At 39.2% G+C, this 13,669-nt stretch overlaps 1 protein-coding gene across 1 annotated transcript; it reads right to left on the reverse strand.

Annotated features, from left to right (window-relative positions):
- Nucleotides 1–2,168: 2,168 nt before the first annotated feature.
- LOC111270093 (uncharacterized) lies at nucleotides 2,169–11,512 on the reverse strand (the record flags this gene model as incomplete). The annotated part of the gene is given in 6 exon segments (XM_022850116.2): nucleotides 2,169–5,763; nucleotides 5,973–6,110; nucleotides 6,325–6,569; nucleotides 6,790–7,007; nucleotides 7,264–7,471; nucleotides 11,376–11,512. Coding segments are annotated over 6 exon segments (1,245 nt in total). The 3' UTR covers nucleotides 2,169–5,336.
- Between the last annotated feature and the right edge of the window lie 2,157 nt (nucleotides 11,513–13,669).

Raw genomic sequence — 13,669 nt, forward strand, 5'->3', positions numbered from 1 at the left:
ACTATAAATAAAATAAGGTAATGAAAAATTGTATGCTTAATCACACCGATCTTGCAGTATGTCATTGACGCTACTTGGGCGCCATTAGCGCCATGGTCATCCAGAAGTTTCGTCGTCCGAACCACCGCGCTGATGAGGATATTTTTAATAAACACTGACAGATGGGAGTAGGAGACAAGTGTTACTTTCTGTTAATGTTTTGAAATTTATAAAATTCACATAGTTATTATCTGCTAGGTGGCTTTGAGGCAAGAGGGACACATTATATAAAAATATTAGTAGAGTCCAATGGCGAGAAGAGAATTGTGGAACAGGTGACTCGTTGACGCCTTCGCTTATCGAACGCACTTCAGTAGATTTGACATTATGTAATCTGGATACAGTTATAAGCTACATTGAATTGACCAATCATGCACCAATAGGACACAATTTTTTAGGACACACATTTATTCTTTTTTGTGGTCCTATGATGTTATCGATTGGATGATGTAGCGTCGACCAGCCTAAAAACCGCAGACAATCATCAGTTCAGCCAGAAACCATACGATCTAGCTAAAGGAAAACGAAGAAAAAGGATATTAATTTGAACAGTAACAGGGACAAACGTGATTCCACGTTTTATTCCCACGCAACCAAATCGGAGTGTCACCGATACGTTATGATAAAATACGCGGTGTGACTATTCGTCGCGTGTCAAAACCAATAAGGATTTCATTCAAGTATCATATTTAGTACGAATCGTACGATTTGATCATCGTATGTAATCTCGAGATATACATAGATCTCGAGAAACAGATAGGCATGAGACTATTGAACAAAGGCACGGTACGAGATGTGAGGCTGGTCACACGTTGAATGAAACAAGTTTATCGTTACGACATTTCGTTGACTGAGACGTTTAAAAGTTGCCAGCCATAAAGAAGCAGCTGACCTCAGTCGAATTGAAGGCCAACTATCCTGTAACGCGTCGACCTGTAAGCGACAGTATACAGACTTTTAACTAACCTAATTAATTTCGAAATTTTCGAGATAACGATTAAACACTGAGTTAGCCTCGTAAGACGTTGTATACCAAAACTGCATCGTATATAATATCACATAAAAACGATAGGAACAATTCTTGAGGGCAATCACACTACACGATTTTCATAGCGAAGGATCAGTTACCAGATGTTCATTCGTTTACACCCGTCGTCCGTCACACTAAAAACTGGCAAAAATCGTTACCTTTGTCATATAATGATAGAAATTTCTCGCGATATTCCTTCCATAATGGTTAACAATTACTTGAGCAAATCCTGCGATCCAAATATACGAGATCAACTCGGAAGTCAGCCAAGTGTATTAGAGGATGACTTCTCTCTCTGTCTTTTACTATTCCTTGAAGGGAAACTGTAACTGTCGAACCATACGTACGCCGTTGTTACGCCCAAATGTTACAGCTCGACCTTCTATTTCTTTCAGCCGTGTTTGTGTCGCCAAAGATAGCGGTTTCTCATTATCATATTTAGGCCAACGAACAAGTCAGACCCTCAGGAATTGAAACGGAATCGGTCAGAAACATATCAAAAACCATGTTCCTGAGGCAAACATTTTTCTAAGGCTAACAGACTGTTCTCATGAACGCCAACTAATAAGCATTTGTAGATGGTATCTGCGATAGATATGTAACTTGTGGTGCTTGCAAGCCGAGTGGAGATGATCCTTGAAAAAATACCTAGGAACTTAGAAAGAAAAACTAAATGAGCGCAAACGAAAATAGTTTTTTTTTTGTATATCTATTAATATCAAATAAGACATACAAATGATCTTCAAAATAGAGTAAGGATATATATGTATGGACTACCAACGAACAACACGCATTGTTGTCTGCGAAAGATTTGCCTAGTAAAGTTCTTTTCACTTATTAAATTTGACAACTTTTTTTAAGAAAAGCTGGAACTGGTTTTTTCCCACTCTAGATACTCTTTCTTTTAATATATAGGATATATAATATTATATATAATATAAGGGATATTCGTAAGGGCCATCAAAGCTTTAAGGCTTTTCAGATGTGCGATGTAAGCAGGCTCTGACAAGTTATTTTTCTAGTCTGTCCGGTTTGAAACTTCCGCCTTCAATAGCAATAAGAAAACAAAAAAAAAAAAGAAAGAAGAACAACGATAGCATTTTTCTGAGTTAAGATATTTTTATTATTATGTGACCTTTCTTTCCGCAAGCGTCAGGATGGCTGGGATATTCGAATGAAGTTTTTCTGTATGTCGTTAAGTTGACAACTTGTCAACAATCTTGTCTTCTTGGCTAGAAAAAGCAGTTGTTTCGGTATTGAAGTAGACGGTATTGATACATATACAATGTATACTTCGTTTATATATATGTATATTTATATACTGTGTTTAGACGGCAAGTCTTGGCTAGTGGTAAGTGAAATACATAATAATAATAATAATAATAATAACATAAAATATATTGGTTTGTATTGTTCTTAGCTCAGGTAAGCAGCAGAAATAAAGTACTTTCAATCAGAGCCATGCGGCATTTTCCTGTTTTTGTTTATCCGCCACTCAGCAGTATACGATATCAGGTTCGCTGCAATTTATAGCATGTTATATTCTTAGTGGCGATAGTTTATTAATTAGTTAGTTTTTTTCAGCCCTGCTCATACACGGTCAACTAAATAGAAGCACAAAGGTAATGGTGCTACGTTCAACCGAATATGCTCTAATACCGGTCAATTATTTTGGTCCTGCGCAAACTTATTGTGGTCACATATATCTGTTCACAGTGTTTTTATCTTATCTACCATGTTGTGGCTGTTGTTTCTTTGTTGTTGATTTTTTCATATTTATAGTTGATCTTCTCTCGCTTGCTCTGCAACATTCATGCATGCACATACAATCAGAAAAATGGGCGATGGTTGGGGGAATAGTAGGGGGCAATGTATGGGCATTTAATAAATTGTGCAATCGTAGAAGGCTTAAAAAGGAATTTAATAATATTAATAATAATATTAATAAAAATAGATACACTTGTCCCCCAAATCTGACCATCACCGCTGTCATCATTGTTACTTGATCATAGTAGGCCTCATCAGTATCATCATAATATTCATCGTCTTTTTTCTTGTTATACAATACAATTATGTGGTTCCAACAATCAAACATACATTGATCACTCGCTGAATCATACCGTCATTCTATGTAGATCGCACGCTGTCATTATCTACTTTGTGTACTTGTTGCACTATCACTGCTCATTGCTATTCATCACTACGGATTGCCCATTGCCGTGTTGTCGTATCTGGGGCAGGTATATAATGATATAGCGGTCGTCTTCAACGTAAGGCAAAACATGAATAGCAGGGCCTCATTGACAAGTCCATCCCATATACACACGCACATATTTGCTATAGTCTATAGATACAAAGGTTTTCCAGTTGCTTTCTTCCTTCCTCCTGCATACATCACATCTATTCGTTCCACGCACTATACGCTCGAATTCCCTTATTCAGCTTATCAGCATTCTGATCATTTAACGTTGCCCCCTTTTTGACCTGAACGTTAGATAGATTTGCACGCTAGACCTGCTTTTGTTGGGTATTGCCTGAACGACGAATCAGGACGCGGGGGTCGACAGCGTCCGGGCCACCTATGCAGTTGCGGCCAGTGCCACAAAATACCATTCCTTATCATCATGCAAACTACTAACGGACAGCCTCAAAGCGTACTCATATATAGATGTTTATTTTATCTGCTTCGTTCTTTGAACTATAAGCACTTGTCATGGAATTATAGTCCGTTGTACAGTCCTTCAGGTCATAGATACCAATATATTCGGCTTGTTCACTTATGAAACGGCTGTTTTTTTTTTTGCTAGATCCACCCTTTTCCATTACACAAATAAAACGGTTAAATGCGAAAGAAGTTTTTCAAAACACCGTCTTATGGTAACTGATTATTCGTCGAAAATTCAAAGATTAACACAAAAAAACTTTTCACATACTGTGTCTATTGACAATCGTCCATCATTGTATACAGTCTTTGATAAACACTTTCATACTATTACAGATTATGTGTGAAACAATATTAGGCAGATGAATTGATACTCTAAGAAACGTATATCAGGCTTGCTTTTTTTTATCTTGCTGTCATGCAATTCTCGTCGCGCCCTTAAAAATAACTTACGAGATAAAGGGTGGATATGGAAGTTGCAACGCTCTATGGCCTTTTCTGAACCAATCACACCGCATTCAATTCCTTGCCCACACTCAATAGTCCCACTGTCTTACAATCCAGTCTATATAGGTACGTTCCCTATCGACGTCAGGCGTATTAAGTGACCACTCCGGTGTAACAGGCGGAATATTTTCTAGCAAACTTTTTTGTACGTTCGTTCACACGTTTGTCATTACGGCACAAATATAAACCCGTTTTATTTTGTAACAATCTATCCAATGTTGCAATATCATATATACATACATATGATATTGCAACAGACATAGACTCAACGAAATTCTAAGCAAGAGGGTCACTACTTGCCCCACTAATTATAAGAACAATCACATGGTATTGTCGCGTGTGACACGTATCGACGAACAGCCCTCCATTGTCTACTTAAGTACAGCTATATTGGAAGCCTTATCGTTTATAGATCGCATCTGTCACAGTATCTCTCTATTCGATTTCATCACCGATATATCCTTTTCACAAATACTTAAGATAATAAATCGCCTCAACCACAAACATTCTATGGTCAACTGTACGTCTTCGCTCACGTTTACCGATCGACTTGGGTCGATTCGAAGTGGGCGTATTACATGTCGCTGGATCTCGCAGATACGCGCACAGTCGCGCGCGTAGCCTCCTGAACCCTTTAAAGCACCGAACAGGTCGACAAATAACGCTTATGGACGGTTCCTTGTCCAAGCTTCGAAAAGCGGGAGGCCAATGTCGTGTCAGTATATATTATATATACAAGCGTGTTAACACTTGATGTCTATTTACGGTCCTTTAAGGGAAATGGGGAAGAATTGGCGACTATCGTAAATCGTATATATACACATACTGTTTATTGTCAAAATATTTTTAACGCTTGAACGAAATAACACAAGGGATCGATACAATTTCTCTCTGCTAGACTACTATCGTTAGCTGGCTAATGTCTATATATGCTGTTGTGCTTGCTTGATGTACCACCAAACGGGAGGCATCAGATGGATTCAGGGTCCTCGCTGATTCCATAGTTGTTTCTCCACATCTTCTCGTTCTTCACCTTTAAGAACATCGACGAGCTCAGCGTCTGCAGCGTGTTTCGATACCCGCGATGCGGAACGAGCCTCAGTTCGAGTTATCACTATGACTCTTCACGATCGGGTTCCGATTCGACAGTATAATCGAACGCACAAGATATTTGCAGTCGCGACATACGGGCAGTACTGGCGCCTTAAGCTTTTCGCATAGTTCACTTTTGGTCTCTTCGTGGTTGGCTGCTTTTGGCGAACAACGAAGCTTGGCTCGAACCCGCAAAATCGAGGGTCGCTTCAGCAGACTCTTTGAAATTGAATCTTGCCATGATTTTTTCTTTCGATCATTTTCAGTGACATCATCGGTGACGTCCTGGCCGGACATGATGGCCACTTCGATTTGTTGCTGATGCTTTTCCAACGAGCTGGCGACTGAAGGAGAATCCACAGCATCGTCTCGATGTACTGCAATAGTACCGCTTGCTCGCGAATTTATATTTGGCGATGACGGCGCAGATCCACTGAAAAGCCAATAGGAGGAAACAAGCCATGTGACGGAAATAGGTTAATCGTAGATGGACGAAACATAACGTAAAATATTCGTTTATGAAAAGCTACATTACTGTAATGATATGATCTTGATAGCAGCTGACGCATAAATAAGCGCCTCATGAGCCCAAAAAGCTTGGCAAGCGAGTAATTCTTATTTCTTTCTCCCTTTAGAATTCACCTGGTAAACGTCTGCACTGCAGTTTCAATTTCGTCCTTCTTCTTACTGCTGGCCTTCTTATCGCGACTGGGAGCTTCCACAGCTATCTCTTCAGTAGGCGTGCTTGGGGAAAGCATATATACCGGAATCCGATCAAATCTGGACAAGTCACAAACAAATCGTACTTAGCATCTACTCAAATTAGATTTCCTCATATAAAAATTAAGTGAGAGAACGAAAAAATATGTACGAATAGAGCTCCTGTTGAATAGAGGTCCTGCTGTAGTAAGCAGGTCCCACTATAGATATAACGTTCGGAAATAACAGCTGTTTCTTTGACGCCGCGTTGTTTTGTGCCTGTTGGTATAGTCACCTGTGCGTAGGGATGTGCATTTTTGTCGAGCACTTGTCGCAAACTGAGCGCTCGCAAAGATGGCATTTGACGGGCCTGCTAAAAAGAACGTTGAAACGGTTCTTTCTACAGGTGAAACACACCTTGCTCCTTGCGACGTCCTCGTAGAGCTGCGGGGCAACAAGGAGGGTTTCTAACTCAGCCTTTGTCATCACTGACCGTATATGTGCTACCTCCTCAAGTGTTAATGAAAGGCACTCCAACTGCTGTAAAGGTCATGTGAGTTTCGTGAGCATTGCTTCCGATTTACGCAATACGTCTTCAAATGAATAGAACAGAATTTACCGTTATCCATTCATTGTAAGATACAATATTTTGCCTAACTAAGGCGCCACTTCGAACAGAAAAATAAACACTGAACGAAGTTGACGGTCAGGTTTCACGAAGCGCAATCTTTTCTTTTATTTTCCATGTTTTTCAGCTTACTTTATTTACAATGGCGATCTTGCTCGCTCCGGAATCTTTGGGGTCAGCACTTCCATTGGTGCCTGAAGAATCATCGATCCGTATCTCCTGCCGTACGCGAATCGACCTCCGAAAAGGGTCATTTTTGACCAATTTCTCCTGATGTTCCGCGTCACAAACGTCTATCGAATGTCGCCGCCATAACTTCCGTGTTCGAGCCGCCGCTGCCACTGAGGGGTCTGGTTCGAAAAGTCAAACAACAACAACAACAGTAGCATGAAAACAGGTTCACTAGTCAAACGTCTATAGTTGCTATTGAGATCGAGCCGTGTTCAATTGTTTGGCTAATATAGTTGGAAGCTATCCATCGGATTATACTTCGATGAACTGTGTCACCTTACTTGACTCACGCGCGTATTCTTCTATGATTCGTTTGCAACTTTAGACGATGCTTAATGCACCGATGCACAATTACTGCTGCTAATAGGAAATTACCATTCAGTTGAGTAACGGCAGACTTCTGCCAGGAGAGCCTAGAGGCACGCCTTTTCAGGTTCGCTGGTAGACTCTGATGCTCGGCCACGGGTGTAACATCCTGCGGCGACGACGACGACGACGACGACGACGAAGAACTGAGAAACTCGATTGACGGGTGTTTCGTCAAGGAAGATGCATTGCTTTCACTATCCTCGAGTTCATCGTCCTAAACGAGAAGACGAAACGGAAATATTGATGGTCGGCAATCGATACTAACGTTCAAAGAAAGACAATTGTACTGCATAAACATGTGAACCTAAAATTTGAAATTTCAGGACACAAACTTAAGGTAGAAAATAATGTGACAACTATCAACAAGTGCAACAACATTCGTACTTGTTTGAAACATTCACTTGACAATCAATAGTCTCCTGTCTAAAGCGTAAATTGTGAGTTTCTGTAGTGAAAACCTAGGCATATGCATCAAAGGTGACTTTTCGAGCAATTTTGATTCTTTTTCGCGCCCGTTTAGATCAAAATGTTTCTATTTGCTTCAATAAAAAAAATCTTGTTGCGAGCCTTCAGAGACCGTATGAAAATTGGAAAAATTGTAGATCGTTAATTTTAGGTAAAAGAGAGGTTTTTTTATTTGATTTTGAAGGAAAGATTAAATCATCGGTAATCTTCGCTCAAGTGCTGAAAACGACGCCGTTGCTGTTAACGGTATAGGGTTCAGTATAGCAGCAAGACTAATCAGTGAACGCATGCCGGTTTCGTAGCAGCATATGCGACGAGAGAGAGTTTCAACTTAGTTCCTGCATCCTATACGTAAAATTGTTGTTCTGTCTGGGCCTTTACAATATGGAAGCCTACTAAGGCTTCCATATTGTAAAAGCTAGGGTATCTAAACTGATTATTATATGATAAGGATCTTCCTACCTGATTGGATCGATGCTAAAAATATCTGTAAATACATTCTTATAAGGCTGGGGCTCAGTAAAGATGTTCGTATGTATAGTGCAGTAATTAAATGGAATCGAAAAATACAAAACATAGTACCATTAAATGCTAGTGCAACTTAAGTTGATAACACAAATTCACACTATTTCAAAGTGCTGACCCCGGTACAACTGACTTCACATCCTTCTGAGCTTTTAATGAAACCATCATCTCGTCTTTACCTCACCTAATCAATATATTGTATATATACATATCTACCAAAGGACAATGCCTAGTATTACGCTTTGTCCTATTTCTACGCTTATGATTTACTTCCTTTTTTCTAAATACTTCCTTCCACTAGTGATGCATATTAGTACACTGTGTATGTACGATGCGCAAGTTTATCTATGTACATGGTCCAGTTTATCAACCAATAACAGTGAATGGTTCTTATATTATTAAGTACATGCCAATATTGTAACGAGCAGAAGAACACGGCCTCAACTACGATGTACTTATTTATATTTAATGCTTATGCGTCCATTATATATATACACTATAGCCCAACCTACTGCATAGAATATGCACATGACCTATCGAGTGATGGTGGTAATTACTATTGAAGGGCGAAACAGGGCGAGACTATTTTTTTATCTTGGCCTTTGGCTTTGTGTATGTGCGACTACTGGCCACAGATTATACGCGTCTTCCCTAGACGTATACATAGGAGGTCAAGATAACCGAAAATTAGCCGTTTATCCATACCAAAGGAGCTGATCATATGTGCCAACTTCAGATCAAAACCTATTGTAACGTTTTCCGTGCGTTGTTTTTGGAAGAAATGACGCGCACGAACGTGTGTACAGTCAGACCAGTTCCCTTTTACGTATGAGATTGTCGCAATAGCGAAAACAGCCTGGTCAGTCGTTTGTTTACGGGCGCGTGTCTTGATTCCGTGCATCTCAACACATGTCATGATCTAAAGCTGTAAAAAAGTTTCTCAGTAAATTAAGTTTCTAGAACCTTTAATCATGAAGAGTAGTACGATTGTATTAGCGATATGGCTGTCATGATATAAGCTCGCAGCGTTTCAATGAATAATAGGTTGTCTTTATTTGAAGTAAACGTCTTTTCTTGCACCTATCAGCAAACTAATGCTTGCAGATTTAGGTTCATCAGTAGATTTGTGTGTCTTATTCATTATACAATGTCTGGAAATTGCGTTTTATTTTGGTATTACTGTCAAAGCAGTAGAACTAGCGTTGCTAGGAAGCCTTTCTCTGTGAAGTGACTATGTCATTTGGATTGTTGTTTTAATAATATAATAACTTCTCGCCATCGTGTGCGCTACTATTTCCGAGAAAAAAAAACTCAGATTCTGCAATTGGTGGATAGTATAAATAACCATAGCCGACCTAGAAGGAATCTGACCCAGTTGATCAGTTGTACCAGTCTACTAAAGCGGGGCCACGCCCTTGCCGTGAATGAGGCACACACGGTATTTTTATGTTTTTCGACTAATTGCCCTCTTCGTCGCATTGATCCATTATACTACTTTATAAAATATTTATACTATTTTAGAAATTTTTGCAAGAATAGATACATATATCTTGTATTTTGGATGTCTTGTATCTTGGCAAAAAAAAAGCCAAATATTCCGTTCTATTCACTTTTATACTATAGACCAAGGGTCTAGCCATCAATACACATTGTCCAAGGGAGCTATGTTCGTGTCTCTACGACTACGGCAGAAAACCTAAACATCTCAAACTGCCAAATGCCGATAACCCAGGTGCTAATATGTCACTCCCGTCTGAACAAATACTACCTGCCTACCTGAGCCATTCCGAACTGACGGGAGCCACAGAGGAGAAAAGGTCCTGGTCCAATGATTCTCACTTGCCGTTCTATCCTGTTCGGGCTGCTCATATGAGCTGATAATTGATTTTAAATATTTGATATAAATGCTTGTTCAATACTCCCGTGCTTCTAGTATTGCTAGCACGTCAAAAACGACGACGTGAAACGATCGGATCTGCTGGCCTATAGTTCGGCCTGCTAGCACACTTCTGCAAACTACCTGCCTTTTGTACATGCTACTCAATCATACAACAATTTTGTAGACATATATTACTAGAATATATTATACTATTGGTAGTAATGGTATTACAAGTAATGGTGGAATTAGCAGCTGGGGTAAACGGTAGAAGGTATAATTTGGTACGCGTATTCATCAGTGTTTATAATGTAGTGCATGAATTAGTTCTACCTTGTCACAGTTAACAGTCTTACTTACACCTATTACATGTATACCATTGCCTGCTCGTAGTTTGAAGCGAACTGCCGTGTTGGAACATGACTTTATGAACTGCATATTGTGTTTATGACATGTTTGTTTTTAATTTGTGTGTGTTAACAGCAAAAAAGGCAATCAACATGACTTCTGTGAACGACCTCAGTAATTAAACTGTACACATGTACTTAATCGATGGGGACACTACTTAATTTCTGGTGGTACATAACCTCAGGAATAATTGGGGGTGTATAATGAAGACAACTGATGAAGACACAGAAATACAGACTACAGCGACATGCGCCATTTCCATACGTACGCTCTCCTACTACTACAACAATAATGACAATCTTGCAGTTCCCGCTGCTGCTGCTGCTGCTGCTGTACATATATTTTTGAAATACCAACACCAACAAACGTTCTTGATGTGTTTTTATTTCAGTGTTCTTTAGCGTATTGCGTACTTATGTATGTATGTACGTAATTTTGGTTCGCTAGTTCGAAGTACTCACCAAATCTTGACTTTCAATTTTCCAAAAAGGATCTCTTCAAACTGTGCATACATAAATCATTAGCAAATAAGAAGAGCATAATTTTTCAAACGTAGCTGCTTGTCTTCTGTTTGCCGATACACAACAGACCGAAGAGGAAGAAATACCTTTAATGTAGTAGATGCCTAAAAAAACTTTCTTTTTAATTGTAATAAAGCACATCTATTTAGTATATGCATTCTTTGAGGTCTTAGACGCTTTCTGAAATAACCTTAATCATATCTACGCTCTATTGTTTAGGCTCGGACTTCGAAAGCCTTATAACTAGCACTAAGCTAACATTGTTATTGGCGGGGTCAACCTTATTTAAAAAACTAGCTCTTTAGATTCAGATCTGAACTTACAGAGAACATGAGGTCGACATGGATAAGTCTCCTCTGACTGAAGTTCTGCGACGATTTACTTTGGAATGAAGGGGAGCTTTGTTCCGACTCATTGGTAGCAGTTGAAGACAGTGACAATCCGCCGCACGTATCCGAAGCTGTAATACCAAAATTAAAACAATGTTACGCTGTTAGTATAAAGAGCTAACCAACGATAATTTTTTTGCGACAAGAAATAGCACAACTGTGTACCCTATGGCCATGGCCAACATATGTCGTGAAAAAGCAATACAAACAGTTCTACAAGATCGAAACCTTGACTCTCTCTTGAACTCGATTGCCATGAGTAAGCTTTACACTGGCATTTTTCGCCCCAGGTTTTTGGTACTTTATGGCCATTTACTGCACATATCATATCTATCATTCCTGGCAATTGCAAAATATCCCGTTTTGTGTGACTATATTAAAATTAATTGCAAAAAAAATCACGTATCACGCAGCGTCTTCTAGTGTAAAAAATTTTGACATCAACAGCTCTGTATACGACGATTATGGCTATGAAAAGTACTTTTTTTTTTTAAATGTGAAGAAATTTTCCTGCTATTAAAAACTACTGGCTTAAAGCTTCAAAACATTTCCGCGTTTGCCTTTTCCCGTATGTTTGTGTCGCGAGCTAACATTGTTCGTTGACGGTTTATTTTAAAAATAGCTCAATAATTGACTCTTTAGATGTTATTCAGTAAGATAGACAACTATACCGCATTGTTACAGTTTGCCTGTATCATTTTGCAAGCAGTCACCTAATTCCTTGAAGGACATCGGAAGGACAAAACATAGTACCATTTTATCAATCAGGATGCTTGTTGTATTGTCTGGTTAAATAAAAAAAATTGCTTTAACTGGTTTTATGAAAGCTTTCTGTTCAAAAGAGTAATTTGGTAGACACGAAGGGAACAAGCCAGGGAAGCCACTAGTTTCCCTCTACCATACTCCACGTTCCACCGAAAAATAAAGCTAACCTTGTATCTGACTGCTTTTGTCCATAATGTCCGCGCCAATGTTAAGCCGCTATCTATTAAAGATGCTAAAATATATTGCAGCTGAGTGCTCTGATGGTCGTCATAGGAACTGGCACTTACGACGGTAGGCGTTTAATGTGTATAGTAATATTTTTTAAGCCTTAGGACCAGATTTTAGTTGAATGAAAGACAGCATCACCTGTTACCCCGCTTCAATAAACCTGTAGAAATTTTTTCTTCTAGAAAAATACCTGCATGAGTCCAAAAAATTGACACATCTTGTACTTGCATATATTTATCACACCGTAAAGATTTTTGTCGACTTTCCTACTAGTAGTGCACCAACGCCTTATATGATGTTCGGCGTATGAAGATCAAGCTGTTTGTATGTTTGAAGATTATTCCTTTGTTACTAATTAAAATCACAATCAAGTTCCATATTCAGTATTAGATCTGAACAAAAAAGGCTACATTTTTGTGTGGAATCGAACGTGATTGTCCATCAAAGACTCATCACTAACATCTACTAAACGAACACGAGATAAAAACTGCACTCGGAGCTTGCATCGTATATACGTGAATATTGACTAGTCTTGAAAACATATTTCAATACATTTTTTACGCAGGATATGTACTGTCCCTGTTGTTTGTTACGATGGCGGTCATGCACACATATGCAGCCCTTAGACAGTCAAGTACAACTATTTGTTCAATAGTTGAGAGAAACCTGTATAGAAGGAAGTAAGCATCAATCTTCGTGCCGGTCAATTTATCATCATATTGATCTGTACACGCATATACAGCGTAGATGCGCCGAAACGGAATAACCGTTTATGTGGGAGATCACAGTAATTTTTCCACTACTTGAACGCTGCCTTCGCCGCGTGGAAAACGACAGTAGCAGCAACCCTTAACTCCAAGCAAACTATAACAAGGCCTCGATATGTTCTCATTTCGTCTTCTATTCAAGCTCATTTTATTGTTGAATACTTCCTAATATTACTACAAACAACCTGATTCGTTGTCTGCGATAGAGTTGGTGGACCGAAAGCGATAACGCCAACGGCAATAACAACAAATGGTAACGATATGTGACTATACACTGATGGCAGTGGCGTGATCCACCCTAATTTTTGGTTACCACGATCATCGTCATTAAGAATATGACCACTGTGATTGCTGCCGGTGTTTGCACAGTGTGAAAAGCTTCAGGCGCCGTTGTACCGTCGTCATCATCATCCGCAAAATCATCGGAATCTTCGTTATCATTACCATTAGCATTATCGCGATCAACAG

Source organism: Varroa jacobsoni, unplaced genomic scaffold (assembly GCF_002532875.2).
Source record: "Varroa jacobsoni isolate VJ856 unplaced genomic scaffold, vjacob_1.0 scaffold_1444, whole genome shotgun sequence".
In the NCBI taxonomy this organism is placed as follows: Eukaryota; Metazoa; Arthropoda; class Arachnida; order Mesostigmata; family Varroidae; genus Varroa; species Varroa jacobsoni.